The 22,993-nt window shown below is 39.7% G+C and overlaps 1 protein-coding gene across 1 annotated transcript in view; it reads left to right on the forward strand.

The window, feature by feature from the left end:
* Positions 1-20,578, forward strand: part of BCAS1 (brain enriched myelin associated protein 1) — a 47,179-nt gene extending 26,601 nt beyond the window's left edge. The window contains exons 9-11 of the mRNA XM_034067101.1: positions 4,855-5,022; positions 14,576-14,842; positions 20,317-20,578. Coding sequence (XP_033922992.1) covers positions 4,855-5,022; positions 14,576-14,842; positions 20,317-20,391 — 510 coding nt within the window. The 3' untranslated portion in view covers positions 20,392-20,578. The remainder of the gene's footprint in view (positions 1-4,854; positions 5,023-14,575; positions 14,843-20,316) is intronic.
* The last annotated feature ends 2,415 nt before the right edge of the window (positions 20,579-22,993 follow it).

A 22,993-nucleotide genomic window follows, 5' to 3' on the forward strand; every position in this document is an offset into this window, starting at 1 on the left:
CAAATGGGCTTTTGGGGACCATTTCACAACCTGATTACTGAGATACCTGCCTTCCTGGCATCAGGGAGAGCCTTAACCAAACCACCTCAACCCAGCAAATAAAACCAGCAGGATTTGTGAGTTAGCTCCTGGGCTATTTAAAGACCAGTGTGGTTTAACTATGGTTAATACTAATTGGTTAATAGTCTGAGCTGTTATAACTCAAGATCTGCTGAGTGGCACCTTTAGGCAGCAGCTGCAGGTCACAGGGGGCTTTAGGGTAGAGGACTGAGAGCATGTTCATGGCTAAAGCAGAGCTACCTTAACTGCAGCAACCTCTTTGCTTTGGCAAAGGAGGGCAGGAAGGTGGGTTAAAGCCTTTCTAACCCTCCCTGCTTCCTGCCTGTGAGTCTGTAAGCGACAGGAACAGATCTCAAGCATGACTGCCCTTTTAAGTGGAAATTTCTTGAGCAAAAGGTCATCTCTCCTATATATTTTTAAGATAAAAGTAAAGCTGCTTCATAAAGAAGGTATGACCCAGGAAAACATGAACTGTTCCTTGTGTCTAATGAAACGTAGCGGAGAGTGCTAGTTCAGACTCCAGCACAAGATCAAAGTAGGGTATAGTGTTTACATCAATTTTGAGGAAAGACACAGCAAGCAAAAGGAAAACTCCTATCAAAGTTATCTGGGTTACAAAATAAGTTACACTCTCACCAGGCAACTATTTATACGGTCAAGCACCTACATAAGAAAATGCTATAGCAACAGTTTTACAAAACTATAAGAGGGTTTTAAGAACCAGATGACTTAAAGAGTAGACACAAACTTTTCACCACAACTGTTTTAAGTCAGATTATTACTGAGATTAAATTAGGACCACTGTCATTGAAGAGATGGAAGAATGTTTTGCAAACATAGCCTAGTAAAACTCTTCTAGAACACTGCTAGCACAGATAAGTTAAAATATTACTTTGGAAAAGAAAACAAAGCTAGCTCTGTAATAGGGAGAACAAAGGATGGCGCTCATCTTCCTTCAAACAAATGTATCTTGAAATGTTTTCTAAGCTTGGCAGAGTGCCTTTAATAAAAGAAAAATAAAATAACCCAACAGCACTTCTGTCTCTGTGGTGCATAACAGCAACAGCTGCTGACTTAAGTCGAGGTTCTTACAATCCACGTCTAAGGAAACTGGAGGCGGAATTTGGGCCCACAAATGCAGCAGCCTCAGTTGATGTAGTTTATAGTTATAAGGAGATAACTTGCTTTAATGTGAATATTTATGTATCAAAGACTCATTAAGCTGTTTATAAATTATTACTATAAACAAATTGCATTTTCTTCCCAAAACTAGTCACAAAAGTTGATAAAACTTTTCATTTTCTCCCATGTGAAATGAAGAAACTGAACCCACTGCTCTATAGAACAGTTTAGGTTAATGTAACATCATTTGAAGTTTACTGACTTCATCTTTGTCAGGCTCTTCCTAGTAGACTTTCAATTCCTGCAAGAAACACCTAGGTGATTTTCTTGAGTGCACAAATGGAAATATTTCTTCTAGTTTCTCAGGGGAAACAGGAACGAAGATTAAAAACTCTGTTCTTCAAAGTATGTCAGAAAACCTTCTATACTAGAAGGGGTTTTCCCACCTACTAAGAGAGCATACCTTTTCTGCCTCTCAAAAGTATGCAATATACTATGATTATGTATCGTCAGTCTCCAAGAACCTGCCACCTTGGTCAGTCTTATTTAAGAGGATTTTGTGATGTCTCTAGAGTTTCTCTTTGTCCCAGCACATCTGAATACCCTGATGTGACTGCACACAAACTGCGGAACCTCCAGTCCTGCAGTTACCAAAAGCTCAACTTGACAAGTTTCTCAGCAGCTTTGAGCAGGAGATTAGACTACACCTCCAGAGGTATCTTTGATACCACAAAACCATAGAACCATAAAAGAAAATCTTCAGCATCAATTAATCCAGTCTTACAGAAGGAGATGGGTATACAAGAATGATTCCTGCAGATAATGATAAGAAATTTATCATAACTTTTTTAATAGCAAGGCTAAGATCTCAAACAAGATAACCTGTAACTTCAGTGACAATCTGGATATGTCTAATACTATCAAGTTAATGTAACTGTAAAGGTACATTGGATATATACTTTTTTTTTAAAAAAAAGGCAAAAATAAGGTATTCTAAAACAGGATTTAAACTTTCCTAAAGTTTCCTATGGAGGAAAAGTACAAAAGAGTCACTGAATACTTTAATCAATCTCTCTGAACAGTTGACTATCATTTAGCTTTTTATTTCAATAGACAGTGCTTTTCAGAGTTTGGCATTTCGCCCCAGGACGCATTTGTTATCAGCAGTGTCACTAACACTGCATAGACATAGCTTGAGACAAAACTCATTTGGGTTGCAGCTGTAACAGTGCAGCAGTAATATGATCCTAAACTGTGATCTTTGAATGATGAGCTCCTAGAAGCGAGGTTGCTGCTTTATTGAGCCACTGTTTCAACTCACGCAATGAATCTTTCCTTCAAGCAAATAGATGGTGAATTGATTATATGTATGTGTGAATAGGCAGAAATATAGATTAAAATTATTATAGATTGATTATCTCAAAAATGTTCATAAATATAAATTAAATCTGCAATTCCAGGGGGAAGCAGGGTGGGCCACAGTCATCTTAGGCAGCCGGAGACAAGGCGTATTTATTCCCTCATAATTTTCTCCCCCTTACCCTACCCCCAAAATGTTCATTTCTTCCACAAAAGAGGAGTAAAGAACAAAGCAAAATTTTTCATGCTGCTGTAGAAGTTCACGGGGAGTCCCCATGTTGCATGTGGGGTTCCCTTCAACCCAAAAATCATATAATAGAACTAAATTCTACTGAGAGAAAAATGTATAAATGTATTGAAATGGCTTCTCTATAAAGAACTTACATAAATTAGTTCAAAGAAAGATGACAGCAGCATACAGAATGACTACTGTAACATAAAAGGTGAACAGGAAAGATCAGTCATCGCTCAAAATAAAAGCAGAGTATCAAATAAAATTATTTGGTGACAGAAATAAACTACTTTTCAAAACAAGCAAACAAAATAAAAAACATATTTTAGCTGTAGAATCTTCTGCCACAGGATGCTGCTGGATACCAGGAATGTCTATCAACCCAGAAAATGTCTAGCTAAATTTCTATAGGAAAAATTCCATCAAGGGCTATTAAACCAAAGATACTATATAGGAATCACCAAGTTGAAGGCAACTGGAAAAGTACATGAGGGCAGTAGTACTGTATGGATGCTGGAGGAGGCATCCATTTTTTACCATTCCCGGAGTCAGTATCTGGGGTTGGGGTGAATCTTTGGTATTACCTTTTAAATTGTTCTCATGTTCATGTGGCTAAAATTAATTTGATCTAAAGAGCTACAAGTATGAATTTATACGTGAGTTACTGCATGTAGAAATTGTGAGCTATCATTCTGAGATTTATTTACAGCAGTTCTTTCCTATAGTAACCATAATATACACTTCAACTGTAACTGTGCTGTATTTTTAAGCAGCAGTATGGGTTGAAATACCAATACCTAGGGTAACTGCTTCTGTTTGACTCAGTATTGGAGGCATAGGTTGTAACATATCCTGCTTTTATAATGTTCTGCACCTTTCTGTAACATGCTGCAAAATGATCAAGGGCTTGCTCCAGGTCAAATTACCTTGTTATTAGCATAATAGCTTCTTTTTATGGCAGAAGGGAAGATACGCCTTTACGCAGTTACAGTGGCATGGGAATTAATTAGTGGTTCTTGAGGACACAGAAGAATGTTATTTACCAGGGCAGTGTAATCAGCTAAGGAAATGCCTGTGCAGCCTCCTGCCCAGTTGTACCTCCACCTCCTACGGCAGCAGTGTGCCTACTGCTCATGTATTCTGCTCTGCACAAGTCTTGTCTGGTTAAACACATTCAGCATTCCCAGGATAGCCTCGAGAGGGCTGTGGAATGAAAAGTGCAGGAGATTAATCAATAAATCTTATGGGGATCCATATTTCAGAGGAATGTACACACCACATGCCTCTGGTTGAAGTGCTGTTTTAATAGAAGGAACTTTCCAGTAATTCACAAAGGCTCAGTGGGACCCAAAATCCTTCTATAGAGGCAACGTTGCTGAGTTCCCACCGGCTTTTCTTGAACTAAGATGAGGGTCAGCACTATCAAAGCGGGTGACTGTGACCCATGGGATTAGGTGAAGTAATAGATGAGCTACTTAACTACCTTGTACCTCAAGAAGTCATTTATATCTTTACAACTGGGAATAGGAGCTAACATTAATGTGACCAGTCTGGGAACACTGTGGCTGGTATGTTCTGTATGTCACCAAGAAGGGTGTTAAACAGTTTTAACAATGTCCATGGTGTGGTTTAATTAATCCTATTTGTGTTCTGGTGTGCAGGATCCTGGGTGTGATCTTTCTTGTATTTTATCAGTTTTGCCTGAATGGCATCTACTACTGTATGTGATTTCATTTATATTTTCAGCTGTAATCAAAGATTAATTATTGTGTTTGGGATCTGGCACTGCAACTTAGGAAAGACTATTTCTTCAGTATAAACAAGAGCTTAAAATCCCTCCAGCCTATATAAATGCCATTTTCAACAGGGATGAATCGAGGTCCTGAAGAGACACATACAGATAGAGTGAATCTGGTAATGCTTTCGTGCCACACTTGTTAGTGATAAACCACCATATTGCACTGCTGCAGGACTTCGGTTGTAACCTCTTTTAAAAACCAAAACCTCACTGGTTAGGCCTGAATTTTATTGTATTTTATTTTTCCCCACTTTCTTACTATTCACCATAAAAACAACCCCAGAACACATCGGAAGACGCTGAGATGGTAAGCAATGAGAAAGCAGAGATGTCTCCAGAAGCAGCGGCTCCTGACAAGGACGACAGTAAGAACCCAGAAGCCGCAGAAGTGAAACCCAGAAGAGAAGAAAGTAAAACCCCCAAAGCAAACCTGAGGAAGTTTTTCAAACTGGTAAGCAAGCAGTTGGTTTTAAGAGTTTACAGCAATGTGTGTGCTGCGAGGATGGGTCGTAATTCTTCACAAAATCTCTTGAAAAGACGTGTCCATAGCGTGCTGCAGCAGAGCTATGCCGGCGTCCAGCGGCCCCTGCTGCTGTGGGACCTTCCCCCGGCCGCCATTTTTGGCCCCCCACCCCGCCGCCATTTGCCCCCTCCCTGTGTCCGCCGCCTCCCGTGCCGCGTTCTGCATCTCCCTCTCGTGGCTCTCCCGGGAACAGCCCCGGGGCTCGGCGCTGACCCTGCTCCCCCGCGAGGTGCCACAGGGCGGCCCGAGGGCTCCGAGCCTCCCCGGAGCGCTCCAGCTGCGCGAACCGCGTCCGGTGGGTGCTGCGGGGCCCGGGCTTCTGGAGGCAACCGTCGCCATCAGGCACGGCAGCATCTTCTGTCCCTGCGCTGCACCTTTGTTAAACCTCGTGCTTGCCGCAGAGGGTTGTATTTTTAGGCGTGGAGCTTATTTTGGCAGCCTGTGTAGGTTAGCTAAGCTGCATGTAAAAGGGTGGGATTGCTGCTTCAGAGGTACAGTATGCTAGACAGAAAATAAAGGCACAAAGTAGTATCCAGTTGTTCCCAGAAGACTGGAGGGAAAAAGGAAAGCAGTGATTTGATAACATGACTGGTGTCATCTTGTGGTTATCTGTAAAGCTATCCTGATGGATTGGCTTTATACATATATATATATATGTATATGTGTGTATATATATATGAGCATATGCTAACATATATGTTCAAGACCAGGTTGGACAGGGCTTGGAGCAACCTACTCTATTGGAAGGCGTCCCTGCCCCTGGCAGGGGCTTGGAACTGGATGAGCTTTTAAGGGCCTTTCCAACCCAAGCCAGTCTGGTATTCTATCATTTGTATACAAATGACAGCCAGACAGTATTACTTGAAAGAGTCTAGAGAAGTGGCCAAGAAAGAAAATAATCTAAGTTCAGAATTAACACTTCTCTGATTAAAGTTGCCCTTGAGGATTTCTATAGCAATTGATCTATTTTGGCAAAGTTTAAAATATGTATGGGAGATTTCTATTTTTAATCAATACTGGGTTATTTTCAGGCAGTTGCCTTATGTGGCTGTCAGAGTAGCCTATACATTAAAATGTGGAAAACATAGTTTCTTACTACACATTGTAGTAAATAGCGCAGGTGCATAGCTCACAGGTACATGCTGGTACATATAGCTGTAAACAGCCACCTTGTCAAAGGTTAAAAGTCCTGAGTCAGATCATAGAAGGTACATGCAACAGCTCAAATACTGATTTATTTTTAATTTCCAAAACATTGGTGTTTCTTTTATTTTCAGGTTTTTGATAGCCCACCCCACAATGGGTACATTTACTTCTTTGCTCTTCAGAGTTACTTTATTACAAAGTCACGGGTGTATCTGAGGATCCAAGCTAAAATTCTTGATGTCAGTTAAGAATTATGCACCCAACGTGCCTTTAGTTCCACACAAAACTCTACAAAATTAGTCAGTTTGGGAAAATCTCAACCTTATTCCTAAATCTGAGTGGAGCTGTGGTCATCCTGCATAAAGGCTTCTCACCATGGCACGTGCCAGGCATGTAGAAGCTGACTCAGGAGCAGTGTATATGAAACCCTCATGTCTGTGGCAACCATGACTTCAAATCATGTCACCCTACCCAAAAAACTAGAGCGGATTAAAACAAATAAAGCTGTTCCACACCCGTCTTAGTCACCATGGAAGAAAAAAGAGCTGTGATAAAAGTAGTAGATGTAAAATGCTGTTCTGATCAGAGCAGGGGTTTAAGCCAGATTTTGGCCTAGAAAGACAGAACTGGTATATAGGCAAACATCTACTTACGTGGGAAACAGAACTGTACTAACAGTAGAACTGGTTTTGCAGCTTTTTGAAGCTTTTAATATTTGTTTGCTCTACTTTTGGCTATCAATTCCAAACAGATTGTGGATTATTTTAATGTATTTATTGTCCTTGAAGTATGTCATGCTGTTTCCTCTGAATAACTTTGAGATTACGGGATCACTGCCTTGCTGTTGCACACAATCAGAGCTATGTAGCTGCTCTACAGCTTTGTGCTGACTGGATAGTCAGTACCTCCAATTCCTAAGGCAGACAGAAGGATTTTGAGCCACTGCTAAACAACTAACTTCTGTAAAGCTTTCGAACTAGTGGTGAGTGCTAAAAATGCATGAAATGTTTAAGACTCCCAACACAGGCTTGATTTTCCTCACAAGGAAAAGCAAAGGAAGCAGGACTTCTTTGATAATACTCTGTTGTTTAATACCCATTCTGGCAATAGGTGGAGTACTGCTCTGGCTCCTGAAAGGGACTGACTTTTAATTTCACATTAATATGATTGTTTACTGGGTTTCTCTTCTGCCTGCGGAAGATGATCCCAAGGTGTTCCAGTAGCACCCACAGGTGACACAGGTCAGCCACTCAGTTGCCTAAGGTAGCTTATGTTCTTCTTGGGATCCAAGACTGGGACTCAGAAATTAAGTTTAGTTCTACTTCAGTCTATTGCAAGCCTCAGACGGCAAGTCTGTTATTCTCCATGTGCCTCAGTTTTGACATATTCTTCTCAGAGAGCACAAGCCCAGGCTGATAGCAAGTAGACATTTAGATTTACTAGCCCTGTAGTCACCATTACTGACACAAGGATAGCCATTGTGAGAACTAGGAGTAATTTGCTTTGCAAAAGGCAGTGAGTGTCTCAAAGACTGCCTGATGACTTGCTCAGTACAGATGTCTCTTCTTATTTGTGATGAATTGTTTGCAATTGCAAAGGTCACAAAAATCACTGCTGTGGTTAAAATGGAGAGGGTTAGCTAATGCTATAAAAGCTGTTGGGAAATTATAGAAAAATAGAAAGTATTAGTTTAAATCCCTGTGATTCAATAAGAGATGAAGGAATAGCATAGCCACAATATCTATGCCACACCTACATGAATGTGAAATCCTATGCTTACAAATTAAAGTCACTCATGCCACATTAATCAAAATCAAAGAGCTGTCTTATTATTTACAGGGTGAGATACATCAACCCCAGTGCAGATGTCTTGATAGAAATGGCTACACCTGAGCTAGTCACCCCGAATTCTCTTTAAAAGCATTGAGTAGAGGTGAGCAGGTCTGAGAACCCTGTAAGATCTAGGACATGTCAGATGATGTGAGCCCTGAAAGTCACTGCTTTTCACCATGGAATATAAACTAAAGAGCTAGGTAAGATAAATAAAAAATGCCTGGCTGGTTTGAGATATTTTGTGACGACAGGGTGTAAAATGGCAATTTTTAATCAGAATTACCAACTGTTAACTGAGGCTGTAGCCTTTGTCCTCAGCTGGGAAGCTGACATGCGTGGTCTGAGATAGCATTGAGTATGGTCTTGACAAATAAAATGTTCTATTCTCTGGATTAATGAAGATATTCCCAAGGAGAATGTATCTTTCTGGAATAACAAAAAGGACCTTTTCCAAATTTCAGCAGTGTTTATGCTGGCCTGCTTGTGCACACAAATAAGCTTATACATAAGAAATAGCATTTGGAATCAAGTTAACTATTTTATGCTGTTCCAATTTAATGTTCCTTCATTACTCATGAGAATCATAGAATCATAGAGTAGTTAGGGTTGGAAAGGACCTTAAGATCATTCGGTTCCAACCCCTCTGCCATGGGCAGGGACACCTCACACTAAACCATATCACCCAAGGCTTCATCCAACCCAGCCTTGAACACTGCCAGGGATGGAGCATTCACAACCTCCCTGGGCAACCCATTCCAGTACCTCATCACCCTAACAGTAAAGAATTTCTTCCTTATATCCCATCTAAACCTCTGCTGTTTAAGTTTCAACCCATTACCTCTTGTCCTGTCACTACAGTCCCTAATGAATAGTCCCTGCCCAGCATCCCTGTAGTCCCCCTTCAGATACTGGAAGGCTGCTATGAGGTCTCCACGCAGCCTTCTCTTCTCCAGGCTGAACAGCCCCAACTTTCTCAGCCTGTCTTCATATGGGTGATGCTCCGTGTAGCATGTCTATTTCTTGTCGCCACTCCTCCATTTAAAGATACACTGATCCATCCCTGCTGCCTGGAAAGGAACCTTTCAGCAGCAGCAATCCTAAATTACCAGAGGCAAGGATAAGAGGTCAGCAGTGCTCTAAAGAGAAGTCCTTGTCATCCTTACATATGTGTTTCACAGAAGGCAAGAGGCAACTTTGTCCGACACAATCTTACTTATTAAAAAAAAAAAAAAAAAAATGGATTACTAAAGGTTGGCTAAAATAGCTTTTTTTCTTTTTTTTCTGTGATTTTTTTTTTTTTTGGGGGGAAATGTAGCAAAGTAGTTGCTTGTTATAACACAAACTTTTTAAGGCATTTAAAGACTTACTGAAATAGAAATGCAAACTAGATCTTATCACAGTACATCTTCATACACTCTGGACTTAGTTTCTATCCTGTAATGTTAAGACAGACCACACTATGCTTCCTCCCCTCCATTTCTGCAACCTGTTACACAGATAAAGAGTCACGAGCATAAACATGCAAGAGGCTGAGCAGTGGCATGCTCCAGGAAGAGATTTTCCCCCACAGTTTGTGACAGTAATGAGTTGTCATGGAGTGGTTTAATTTTCTATCATGCTGCTGCTACGTATTGATTTCCTGTGGTTTCATAGGAAAATCAGAGACTGAAACTGGTCCTTGCAGTAACAGCATACATAGGATCAAGCTGATACTGTTGTGCTTCAAGTAACAAATCTACAAGCTGCAGAAAACCACAAATCCGCCTGATCTATCTTTAGAACAAAAGTCACATCCTTTCATTGTTTTCATTGAACTTAGGCAATGAAAAATGACATTTAAATTTGAGCACTTTGAAATTCTGGAGTTTATTTTGTGCTTTACTGCTAAGCTCTGTAGCTTAGCAGGGGAATATTACATTGAACTCTCTAACATGGTTTTTAATTAAAAATATACATACCATTGCTTTTGTTTCTTTTATAGCATTAATTGTAGCTAAACCTCAGTCTAACTGTCAGAAATCTTGTAATGTTTATTCATTGCACTAGTTTTGTCAAATGGGTTTTTCTCATTTTTAAATCTAGATAGAAACAGGGGATCATATCTTAAAAACCTATTTCAGAGTTTGATTGGAATGACCTGCCAGTGCTACAGCCTCAGGGTCTGCTCTCATTGTCCGTGCTGGGAAAAGTGGGCACCAAGAAGATCCATTACTTTGATGGATATAGAGAGAAAGTATAAACTGGAAAGCAGAAACTGGGAAAAATGGATGCTGATGATAAAATATAAATATATATATATATATATAAAGCTGAGTGGGTTTTAACTATTCATGGGATATGCACTTAGTATGATCGTTAAATAGAAAGGAAGTCCCACTAGATCTTCTGAGACAGATTTACCTCTGAAAAGCAAGTAGAAGCTCTTTCCTAGAAAACTACACTGGCAGGGCTGATAGCACTGTCTTGTTTACTGCCTGCTCTGATCTCTGGTCCACGGAGACCTTGTTCATGTTTCTCAGGCCTTAAAGGAAAAAATTGACTTGCCAGAGACAGTCACTTCACATAGAAAAGAACAAGCAGAAATCTACCTTGGAGATGTGGGCATTTCAAAAACATTGGTAGAGTTTCTGAAATGTCTGGGTTTGGTTTTGTGTTGTAAAGAGTATCCTTATATCAAACCCTGCATATTTTGACTCTTGTGTGTTTTCATATTGAATTAATGCCTCAAACAGGAACCCAGTTAGGAGCCCTATAATCCTTTGTCATTTTAGTCAGTGGCCAGGGACAACCAGTTCAGAAGAGGTAAATGCCTGGATATTTTCATCTTTTGGTAATGGGTTGTTGTCACCTACTTCCATACAGCTCTAGCTTTTGGAATGCTAAAGTCACTGAAACAAAAAAGTGCTACATGCTCACTGAGCTTTAAATATTTACATATTTCATTACTTATCTTTTTTTTATCTATTCATACTATTAAATAAATTTTAAAGTTGCTATCAGATTTTTAAAAATAAATAATCCAGGTATGTTCCTTTTCTTAAAATAGTGGATTTATATTCAATTTTATTCCTATCCCTCTTGCCATTATTTTATTTCCCCATGTGCCTTGGCTTAGGCAATGAAACTAAATGCACACAGCTAGAATTATTTTTACTTTGATTCACTTGTCTGCTGAGGAAGGGACCAATTAGGTGGAAACTCTACAGATGAGAAATGGAAGTGAAAATGAAAACTGGTCACTGCAATTTAATAAAAGCCATGAAAAGGCTTCTTCTTATTCAGTTTTTGTTTATTGCATTCTATGTTTGTAAAAGGTAAACCAAAAGTTTGGATGTGACCTTTACAGTATATTCTTTATGGCTTTAAAATTTATTCAGAAAAATCACATCTTCATTAGAAATACAAATATAAATGTCAGAAAGTCAAACCCTCATCTGTTGCAAGTCAAGGTATCCAGAATAATTGCATTTAGTAATGAGAGATAAAACACAAGTTCTGTGTATAGTTATAGGGTTTCCTTTAACCTGAGTAAAACTGAAGTATTGAAAACTGGCTGTTCAGAATTTCTCCTTTTATTTTCTTTTTTAATTATTAGTGAAATTATTTTCTCACTTTTCCTGTTTTCATGATGTCCTATGATAGTAAGGTTCATCTTTATGAATTATTTCTCTAAAAGCGTCCCAAATATAGATCTTGTCTTGTGACATTTATTCCTTCTGTCATACAACAACCTTATGTAAGTGACTAAAAGTTACAGTCCTGGATCTACTTTTTGTTATTTCAATTAGCAGCCAATTTCATTCCAGGCTTTTCTTAGTGAAGTTATTACTCTTTCTTCTTCTCTTGCTTGCACTGGTGTAACTTAACAGTTTTATTACACAAACTCAAGGCAGACTGTATCTACTGCTGACCTTTTCCTTTTTTAGAATTTTTGTGAAATTTAGAGGGTTTTGTTCAGTTGTGCTGTGGCATCTCTGGAATGCCATGATTTTCCTTTGCCTTTCATCACTGCCATTCTGTATGCTGCAGAAATCATAACAACACTTTTCCAGAATCTGTAGAAATTTCGGGGTCTGCCCCTGGTGCTTAAAGAGCAGCCTTGGATTAAAGTCTCCTGTAACATGATGGGGAAGAATACTAACCTGGTAATCTTTTTTCAGTGCCTCTGTTAACATTGAGAGAGTAAAAACAATCTGTCAGGTGCAGATTCCTCTTTAGAATAAGAAACATTAACATTTTTCATTATTCATAGGCTTCACTTTGTGTTTCCTGAGCTGCTCCCATCAATATAAAATATGCCAATTTCCTGCCTTTCAAAGTTAATATGAAACACCTCAGGGATTATCTGATTTGAACTTTTTTCTTATTTTGCCTGGAAAATGTATTATGAATTACTTTTTTTTAAGTGTTTTGTTTGACTAACATCAAAGGCCCAAACCTGCTCACAGAAATAGTCCTGTTGCATCCAGGCCAGATTTGGCTGCAATACTGTTAACTCTCAGGTACCTACACAATCAAGCACATGTGATGAGGAAGACTTGGGTCTAATTTTACACCTGCAGAGTAAACCCACAGATTTCAGAGTGTTAATAAGAGTTATTCTGGCACCTTTCAACTCGGACATACCCAGTTTCATAGCTGTGTTTTGGGTGCTGTGGTTATTTTTGAACTACATGTGCACATTTGCAGTTGTACCAAAAGAGAAACATTTCAAAAGCAAACTAAGGTAAGTGGGAGCAAGAAGGGTCTTGTCAAACTAATTGATGGGGCCAGCAACTGACTGCTTCTCCTCAGATAGTTAAAATGAGTCAGAAAGAAAGAGGCAGAGCTAAAGTTGGGTTTATGAAGTTCTGCTTGGCTTTGTACTGGGGGAGCTCCTGCATCACTCAGACACTCAAAAGTGAATCCAGGCAGGTCTCTCTCTTCAAGCAAGGTGAGCAAGACACAGGTAGTGTATGGTGTCTGTGCAGTCCCAGATGTCAGTTCTCCTGCAGTCTGACATTACTAAATGTTCATTAGTAAACTATCGACACTCGGTGCCTGGCTGTGATGTGTAGGGCTGCTGATCACCCACATCTCCAGGTTTCATGTATTGTCTCCATGTAAATCCCACAGAAGTAGAGCAAAGACTAGCTTCAGGACCATGTTTTTTAAGCCGAAAAGCAGACAAATCCAGATGTTAGCAAATATATACCCACATATGTCTGTTCTCTGGGAAAGGAAATAGTTAAATACAAGCACGTATTTTGTTGAGGACTTTAGCCTGCTGGTCAAGACTGAATGAATTAAATGGTTGCTGGTTCTATAATTTAAATGGAGGGAGGGTTAAGATTGGGTGTGGAAGAAACGTGAATCAAGTTAAAACAGGTCAGCTGTAGTATTGCTACCCCCTCTCATTCCTGTTTCTCCAGCGTTAGCATGGCTTGAGGGGTTTTTGAAATAGATATAAGAGGTGTGTTTGCATTCTGTTTCCCTGGAGTTTCTGCTTTCAGGTTTTTCTCTGAAATCGTGATATTTAAAAATGCTTTTGTTTCTAAGGAAAGCAAAGCTTGTCATGTAAGCATATAACCTTATGCCTCTAGAATGCCAAATATCTCAAGACTAATGGTAAAATCGCCAAAGTAAAATTACACAGCATTCAGCTCTGGGCTGTGCTTTAAGGGCAGATGTAAGATTTCCAGCTTTTCAACACGGCAAATTTATGTGCTATTTTAATTGTTATGTTAATAAAGCAGTATAATTTTTTGCATAAGAAAAACAGAAAATCCCATTTGCAAACAGATTTCCTATTAAAACCATACCTAGTCACTTGCAGTGACAGTTTAATTGTCTCATCCTTTGTTTGCCAGATACAATTTTTCTCCTGTCAACTTCAAACATATCCCTTGCTTCTCTGAGCTTCAGAATCTTTCCTTGTACTATAAACAGCTGCTCTGTCATTGTGTTTGTCTTTGGAATATTTGCTATCTCTTCTTTTGTACTTGTAGGTGAAATGATGCTGTGACCTTCCATAACCAAACCCTGTGTTAATTTTTTGGTGGAGTGCTGCAGTTTTATAGAGGAGTTGATTTTTATCTTTTGCTTTATGGTGTCTTTCTTTTTTTTTTCCTTACAAATCTTTCCCTTGCACTTTTTGAGTGCTTTCCGCAGCCTGGGATGCAAAAGCTGGGGGAGTCTCAATTGGCAGTGCATGCTTGTAATTCTCTGCATCTTTCCATGTTGTCCTCTGCCTCCTAAAACAGATTCAGCATAGACATATATGTAAGTAAAACAAGTCTATGCAGGGATGGTTTAATCCTGCAAGTAATTTTGTCGGCTCCCTGGGAGTACTTCCCTAAGTCAAAGCTGCAGGAGTTCATCCCGAACTCTGTAAATGAAAACCTGTTGGACAGCAGGATTTCTCCCTGCCAGGTGGCCTTTCATTTTTTAATATATTTATGGATTGCCTTCCAAAATGTTTACATTTCGCACTAAAAATAACCCTTGTTTGAAACTGCTTTAGACATTAAACTCCACAGAGAGGCCAGTTGCCCCAGCTGAAAGTGAACCTGTGGGCCAAAAGAGCAAAGAGAGTTCAAAAGACAAGAAGTCTACAGTGGAGCTGAGCAAGCAGAAAGGCAGCAAACAGGAAACCAGGGAGCAGCCAGACTCCAGGGAGCAGCAAGCAGCCGAAACCGACTCCATCCAGAACGGAGGAGACGCTTCAAAGGAACCCTCCTTCAAGAAGACAGAGAAGAGGCAGTCACTTGGAGGGTTTTTTAAGGGCCTTGTACGTGTACTTGATCTTATCTTTCTGGTCAGTTTTCAGCTGATTTAAGCAGCAGCCTGCAAACTGTTGCCATGTGAGATCTGTGCTTACATGGAGTGCACCTTCACAAGTAGCTTGCAGGACTAAAGCCAAACAGCAACTTTTCGGACAAAGAAAACTTGGGCCTCAGGGTACTGATTTATGGGCAGGTACTGCTTACTATGGGAGAGCTATAATTGTTCCCACACCCCTGGTTTAGAGGTTCATGCCTTGGCTGTGGGGATGACTCAGCTTTTCCTGCAGCAGGTACTGAACCACCTACAAATTACAGTGTGTTTATTAAGGAAAAGTGGAGGTGGTGCCAGTTTACCAGAGTAACCTGCTGGCCATGATGCTGGTTCAGCTCCTGCCTCAAAGGGGTGGGACATCCCTGCAAGGTGGGAAATCCCTGTAAGGAAAAAATCAACATAGACCACTGGGTGGGTGGGAACCAGCATAGTGGTCACAAGATAAACACCTCATATTATATGTTATCAGTTATAGACTACTCAGAGCACACAAAGAATATATACTATTTTTTTTCTTCCTGCATTTTTGATGACATCCTAAATTTACTGTGCCTCCTTCACTGAAACCTGAAATGTAAATAGGAAAGAATTCAGCATACCAAAAATCTGAGTTTCTGTAAGGCTTTATGTTACTGATGCAAATAGTGGTTCCTCAGAGCATTAAATAGATGGAAGCTTTTTTTTTTCTCTTGTCCATATCCAGGGGCAAGTGTAGAAACAGAAGCACAGGTTAGGCCTACGACTGCCACTCAAGCCTTAGCAAGAGGGCAGATTGCCATCGCTTTTTATATATAATATACATTTATATCTAAGTTGCAGTTTGTTTCTCTTTCCTCATACAACAGCAATGAATCCACAGAGCTGTGGGGTCATTTTTAGCATCTTTTATAAACCTTGTGTGCAAACTGAGCTTCATCAGAAATTTCATGTGATACAAAGAAACCAAGCAGATTTGACTGCTGCCTGCAGTGATTCCTAGTGAATTTGGCTCCCTTGAGAGGCAGACAGCTTTGTGTTTTTTCCTTCCTCCCTATGTTACTTGTAAGGCTGTCAGGAGAGGAAAAGAGCCAGGCAGTCCTCCAGGTCTGAAAAAAGTCAAGCAATACAGACTGACGTGTTAGTGGGGATTTGAACACTAACCCTGTTAGGACATGGGGTTATGAAGTTAGGCTGCTGTGCAGACCAGAATGACTCATTCAGAGGCAAATGTTTTTCCACATCATAAGAAGTGTTTAATTTGCATGCATTTCACAGAATTACTATGTATCCTACAGAGGGAGATTTGCATTACCAAAATAATTACACATTATAAGGGAAATGAAGAAGAAAAGAAAAATAACTTTCTTCAGTATTGATTAGTGACAGTTCACTACTGCTTTCTGTTTCACCCCATTGTTCTGGGATAAAATCCAGTGGGATTTGCCTGTAGTTTCAATAGAGCAAAAAAGTCCTGGAGCTCAACTGGAATAACTACCAACTTGCACTGGCTTCCACTCTTGCTGTGGGTGGTGAGGCCCTGGCACAGGTTGCCCATAGAAGCTGTGGCTGCCCCATCCCTGGCAGTGTTCAAGGCCAGGTTGGTCGGGGCTTGGAGCAAGCTGCTCTAGTGGAAAGTGTCCCTGTCCTTGATCTTTAAGATCCATTCCAACCCAAACTGGTTTAGGATTTCTCTTAACCCAATGTGAAAAAGCCAAGCTATTGTTTTGTATGTACCTGTGAATGACACCAGCTGATTGAAGTTACCAAACACTTACATGCTCGGGCACACTTTGCTTTCCTCACCCTCTTTGCCTCCAAATTCTGCAAGAAATTTCCATCATGCATAACAATGTTGCATGTGTGTAATGTCTGATTGACGCTCACAAGCATGGTATGTAGGTGTCATATCCTGCTCTGGGTATTGGCAACCTCCCCCCAGCAGTGAAATCAGGAGTTCTGTTACTTAAACCACTTAAATGATGGTAACAGATCTCTTACATCAACGGGAGGGGAGGAAAACAGCCACATTTTTCTGTCATAGGTTATCTAGAAATGGGACAAATGTTAACTACCTCTATTATTTCTGGAGATAATTGAGATTTGTTTCTCTGGGCCGGAGATTTGTTGAAATTGAGCACTGACAGCCCTCCTTTATCAAAGTTCTCACTGTAGCCACTGTGTGAGAAAGGGTTTGTCTGTCAACAATTACACTTTATTTTGTATGGTGTCATTCATTCAAGCTGAATCTCCAAGTCTTTCATAGAGTTTAACAATGGATACAAATTTAGAATTATTCCAGAAAGGGAGATATGAGGAACTGCAAGCTAGCAAGGAAATAAGTTTTCCAGTGCAAGTTCATGAAAGACAGAGAGACAGGAAAGGTGCCTCTGATTCAAAGGGTAAGAAAAAGCTTTTTGACCAAGAGAGGAGATTGTGAAGAAGTAGAATGACCACTTGGGGGGGGGGGGGGGGGGGAGGGAAATCAAAATAAATGTAGAGGAAGTATAGATGCTCTGTGAGATATTTGTGCTTGCTCAAGTAATAGGCAGACAGTTGGCTGTATAGTCTCTTCTGTTGCAGTTATAGAGGCCAATAGTATTCCTACAACTTCCCTCTCACATTAACAGAAAATAGCACTTTAAAACAACAACAACAAATTATAACTGTATAGCTGATTTGGGCAGTTTACTATGCTTTTGAACTGGGAGGGAAAAAAAGATGTCTTACACTAGATGTTTACCTCTTTTGAATATCCCCAGAAAGAAAGAAAATCAGTTCTGCAATGCTTCTTAAAGCTAATCTGCCCATCTCCTAGGTAGATCAGACTAAGTCCCAAGAAGGTGTAATCATTAATCTAGAAGTATTAGAACATACACAAACCAAAGCCAGAATTTCCACTTCAAGATAACAGCTCAAATATCTGGTAACAACTCGGATGAAATATTAAGCTTTACACTGATAAAATTGAATCAGGAGCCATTTAACAGGGGATCCAGCAGACTTTATTTGCTCACATAACCTGTGCCTACTCAGCTCCTCCTAAATTCTGGTGAGCTATTTTAACACCACTCTTTTCCTGAATCTATTGATTCCTCTGGGAAAGGGCACATAGTAAGAGGATGTCATAGTGCAGGAATGCAGCTGATGAGAACACTGCAGTCCAAGCATCTGTTCCAGTTATGCTAACAAATGCTAAAACTCTTGATACAAATGGAGCCTCTTAGGCAAGCAAAGTGTTACCAGCCAGCTGCATGGTTTTAGTACAGATGATAAGGTCCAGTGGTTGTTCCTATGGTAAAAGAGATTAATTTATAAGCTATATGAAATGCAAAGGTATTTAGTGAGTCTTAGAAAGATTAGATTAGAAAGAAAAAGAAGGGGGAAAAGTAGGATTAATGACATTGTTTTCTGAGCTGGAATAACTCATTCTTAAGTTGTCAGAAGCTGGGAGTGCTTAGCATGTGGAAACTATTCTGACCTACTCTGATCAGAATATCTAGTGTACTGACACAAGCTGGAAAAAAATATGCTCCAATACAGTGACACTCCTCTGTGTGTGCTTTAAAGTGCTCTGCCCAAGATAATAAGTTCCATCTTAGCTGTCACAAATGCAGGGAACTTCCACTGCACTGAAAGGGGCTCTTCAAAGTAACTGAGGGCAAAATGTGAGCCAATGATACCCGTGCTTCTGTATCTGAGGGCAGAGCTCGAATTTGTCCGTTAAAAGGGCAGGAACAAAGTTCTTTATTTCACAGCAGGCTTGGAAATTCCAGTTTAACAAGAATCATCAGCCAATCTCCCTCCAAACTTCCTGCTTTAATCAGCAACCAACTTTAAAATGGGTGCAGCAGGGAGACTGTCCTATAAGCAAATATCATGACACCTCTGCAGTTGTGCTAAATGAGTCAAAATAGGGATTATCCCAAATGAGCTCCTCCTCCTCTACTTGTTCCTCCACCCATTTATAAGAACAATAGCAAATAGTATCATCTTGTTTCCTAGATCACTCTAGAAATGGCTTAATACCTTCATGCCTCAGATGGGAACAGCTACAGTTGACAGACTCCATTACTCCTGTAGAATGGGAAATATTTTAACTTGTGGAGTTTTTTGGGTTGCTGGATGAATTTGGAATGATTAGCGCATTTGGTACTGTTTGATGGATGTTAAAAATTAGTACTTATTTCTTTTTAATGTCTTCCATTCTCTGCTACATATAAGTGGCCAAAAATATTATCCTGGTCTAGAGCATCTTCCAAGCTCACCGTCGGTGTAAGCGGAAGCAAACCTATTGCCACTGAGCTGCACAAGATTACAGTTAGTTTAAGATGGGGAGGGTGTCTTTTAGTCCATTGTGATTTTTAGCTGCTCTTTTTTATACTTAGGTTTTCAAAGGTAGAAATTTAAAAGAATATCAGTGAGGTGGAGTCTATTCAGTATAAAACCCACACTGTTTTTACTTCCCTGAAAGGGATGAGGAAGTTGAGATCTTTGAATTCTCCCAGTCTGATACAGAACAGTCCCATGGTGATCTGAAGTGATGAGTCAGGTTTCCAGTGGAAACGTACTGTGTGAAAGGACATTTCACATATGATTCTGCACAGTTCCTATTGCAGGGAAAGCACATAACAGTCACCTTTAGCTTTGTCAGGCTGTTTTTTTTCTGTTTAGCATGTAATGATTTAAGCATCTGGCTACAAACAGGATTGGTATCCTCTGCAATGTTAGTAGTGACCTCTGAAACAGTGTTTGTGGATCCATTCTGCTGTCATGTTATGAAATTTTGGTGGCTTCAAGGCCAGTAAAATTAGTTCAAGGCATCTTAAACTGAAGCCAATATTTTTAGTAGTCAGAAATGTAGTTGGTATAGCTACATCTATGCATTTCATTCATCTAGGCCAGATTAGTGTCTTGAACTAGTTCCAAAACTAGAATTGTATTTGTAGTGTAAAAAAGCTTTATCATTCTAACATTGTCAAATGCCTGTCATGCATAAAAGTATTTAATGTTCCTTTAACTTAGAGCAGACCAAGGCTGGCTATAATACACTATTAATCATGCTTGAAGGACTCCTAGCATGGTTTCAGTGAATCATTTAGGCCAGAGAAATTTTAAAGTTATGCCAAAACTGTAACACTACAAGTACACAGCAACATCTCTCTGGTATGTTAGCGCAGTTTCTAAAGACAGTTGTTTTCCATGCTGACTAGGAAAGTTATATTAAAATAATCAACACATTCAGGCAAAGTCACAAGCAGTATCTCTCTGGGATTGTCACGATACAGATGGTGCTCATATATTTATGCATATTAAATAAAGTGTAAATTAAGAAAAGCAGAGGTGAAACCAGTGGAAAAGATGTGGTAGTAGAACTCTAAGACATAATCCCAGACTTAACTGTTCTGGAATTTTGAAAATTTGTATAAATTTCTCTATCTTATTCCACAGGGTTCTAAAAGGACGTCTGATGCAGAAGTGCAAACAGATCCAGTGTCTATCCTACCTGCTGGGAAATCTAAGTAATGAATATGCTTGGCTGCTGAAGGATCAGCAGCTCTCTGAGAGCAACCTTGCAGTAGGGATGACTCATTATTTTCCTTCACATGGCTGTCATCAAGTGCCTGAGGCTAAAGCAAACATTGGTGTATCATTTAAGGTATATCATTTACAGGATTTGTTCATTAGATGTTAGAAAGCAACTCTAAAGGTCATCAAGCAATGTGCAGTATATTTAAAGAAATGTCATGTGGATGATTTTAAGTCTATAGAGGGGTGAGTATGTAAGATTAGAAAGTGGCAGTGAATCAAATAAATGGCAGGAAAAAAATGCATGTGACAAAGGAATGCAGTTTGTGCAGCAAGGCACGAGCAACAAATCCTCAGCTTTAGAGAGCTTTAAAGCAGCCAGGGAAAAAAAAAATCCCTTTTAATAAATGTTATGCTTAAACATAAAAACAAGCAAGTCACTTTCTGTGGTTTTCTACAGAGCTGAAATTAGCAAAAAGTCTGCAGTATAATAGAATCAGTGATTGTAAAGTCATGCTTCATATTGGTTATTAATGTAATGTTAAAACTCTAAAATGCAAAGGCTTCATATGATTGAGACAACTTCTCTCTTGTCTTGGTGAGGTGGGATAACAAAAACTCTTTCAGGTTCTAATAGGAACACAAGGGGGCACCCGCGTCCCCACCGCAGTCCTAACTCCGAGGCTGTACCTACAATCCTGTTATTAATGTTTTTCAGATGATAGAAAACTTAGGTGTTTCATCAGATATTTGTTGATATCTATACTTGTAATTAATCCTAATAAAAACCAAAATCAAGGCTGTCCAGGCACCTCCCTGCTTCACAAGGCTCCTGTGATAACTGTAGTTAATAAATTTTACAGAAAGTTAAGATTTTTGTTTATTCAGCCCTGGGCTAACCTGGACAGGGAAGCGTGGGCCTGACATTTTAATCCACACTAGCATCTGAACGATACAGTACTGTATATTTTGACCTCCTTATGATTAAATAAACAAATACTTATTTCAAAGAGAAATAAATTGCTGCTTTAATCTTAAAGTTTGTTATTTACATCCCTGCTTTCTGATGGTTGATGTGACATTAAGACATAAATCAACATGTAAAAGCCCTGCCTGGAAGTGGATAGCTGTCATTCTTTCTTTGAGCAAAGATTATAACTGTAAATCAAGTGAGAATTCTGTAAAATCTGCAGGATTACATTTCCAACCAGTCATAGGAGACAGAAGTAAAAAAGCCTTGTTTCTCTGTACAAGCCATTAGGTGGTATTTTGCACTGGCCTCTGCAAACCTGTGGACTTGGTGGCAGATGACCAAAAACTTGCCACTGCCTCTATGCGAAGAGAGCACAGACAAAAGGTCTTTGAGTTATGACAGCACTTTCTGTTCTCCTCCCTACCACAATGGCTCTTTCACACCATATAAAGTGATATCAATCAAGAGTGACTGCTTACAGATTTCAAACCTGATTCATAACAACCTATTTCTACATCTGTGTGGAGCTGGTGACTTCTGCACATCCCCATTTATAGGAGCATGAGAGAAGGATTGGGCTTGTTATATCCAGCTTTGCTCCACAAAAAAGTCTTGGGCTATCTCTGTACTACAGGGACATACAGCATATAAAGTCACATACAATGAGGCAACCACCATGGTTGCATGCCAGGTGTCAGCAAAGTGAATGTTACCAGAAATGAGGAATAAGCTATCATGCTATTTGCTGGCTTCATACTGCTGTAATTGCCCCTGTATTAAAATAGTATTTAAGCCATTTTCAAATAAAAGTATGTGCTGGGTAATTCATTATATTATAGACTGTGTATATATATGTAAAATCATATTACAGACAGTATAGCTATTAATATTATATTATGGATAGATGAGGCCTTCTGTGGAAAAGAACAACTCTTCCTTAGTCCACTCTTTAGGAGCAGGTCTGCCTTAATTGAATCCTGTATTCCCGAGGCAATCAGGACTGCTGACCATGTGATTTGACCATATCACTTGGCAATGCAGCTAATTTCAGGAATCAGGAAATCCTCTTGGCAGGAAAACAAGAAAAACAGTAAGTTTGGCTGTGGATGCCCCTTATGCCACTGAGCTATTATTGCAGATGAAATAACGGTTAGTGTTGGCACTGCCTCCCACGTAGAAACTCCCCGGTTTATCTGATTCCTCTCTGATAACAGGAGCAACACAAGCTTTGAAGAAGCGAATCAGCTTTCTCATAAGGCAGCAACACACGAAACCCGGAGAGGAAGAAAGGTCTTAGGAGATGCATCCACAGTTAAGCTGAGCTTCCGCATTCCACATGCCATGTAAGAAACATAGAAGTGAAGCTTTTATGTTCAGGCCCGGTAAAGATTAACAAGTCATTTGGAAATCAAAGCTCTGGAAGAGGCTGCAATCCAAGACAAAGGAAAAGAGCAGCCAGAGTAATACATTGCATTTAGACTCTGTTGTCAACAAATAAGCTCTGGTTTTATTCATAGGATCTTTTGAGGGGAACTGAAGCAGATCAGACTGCCTCAAGGATCTTAAGGTGTGTTTCATGAGGCATTTCAGAAGAATTTTAAGAAGCTAGTGCAGTCTCATAAATAT

Source organism: Melopsittacus undulatus, chromosome 10, assembly GCF_012275295.1.
Source record: "Melopsittacus undulatus isolate bMelUnd1 chromosome 10, bMelUnd1.mat.Z, whole genome shotgun sequence".
NCBI lineage: Eukaryota > Metazoa > Chordata > Aves > Psittaciformes > Psittaculidae > Melopsittacus > Melopsittacus undulatus.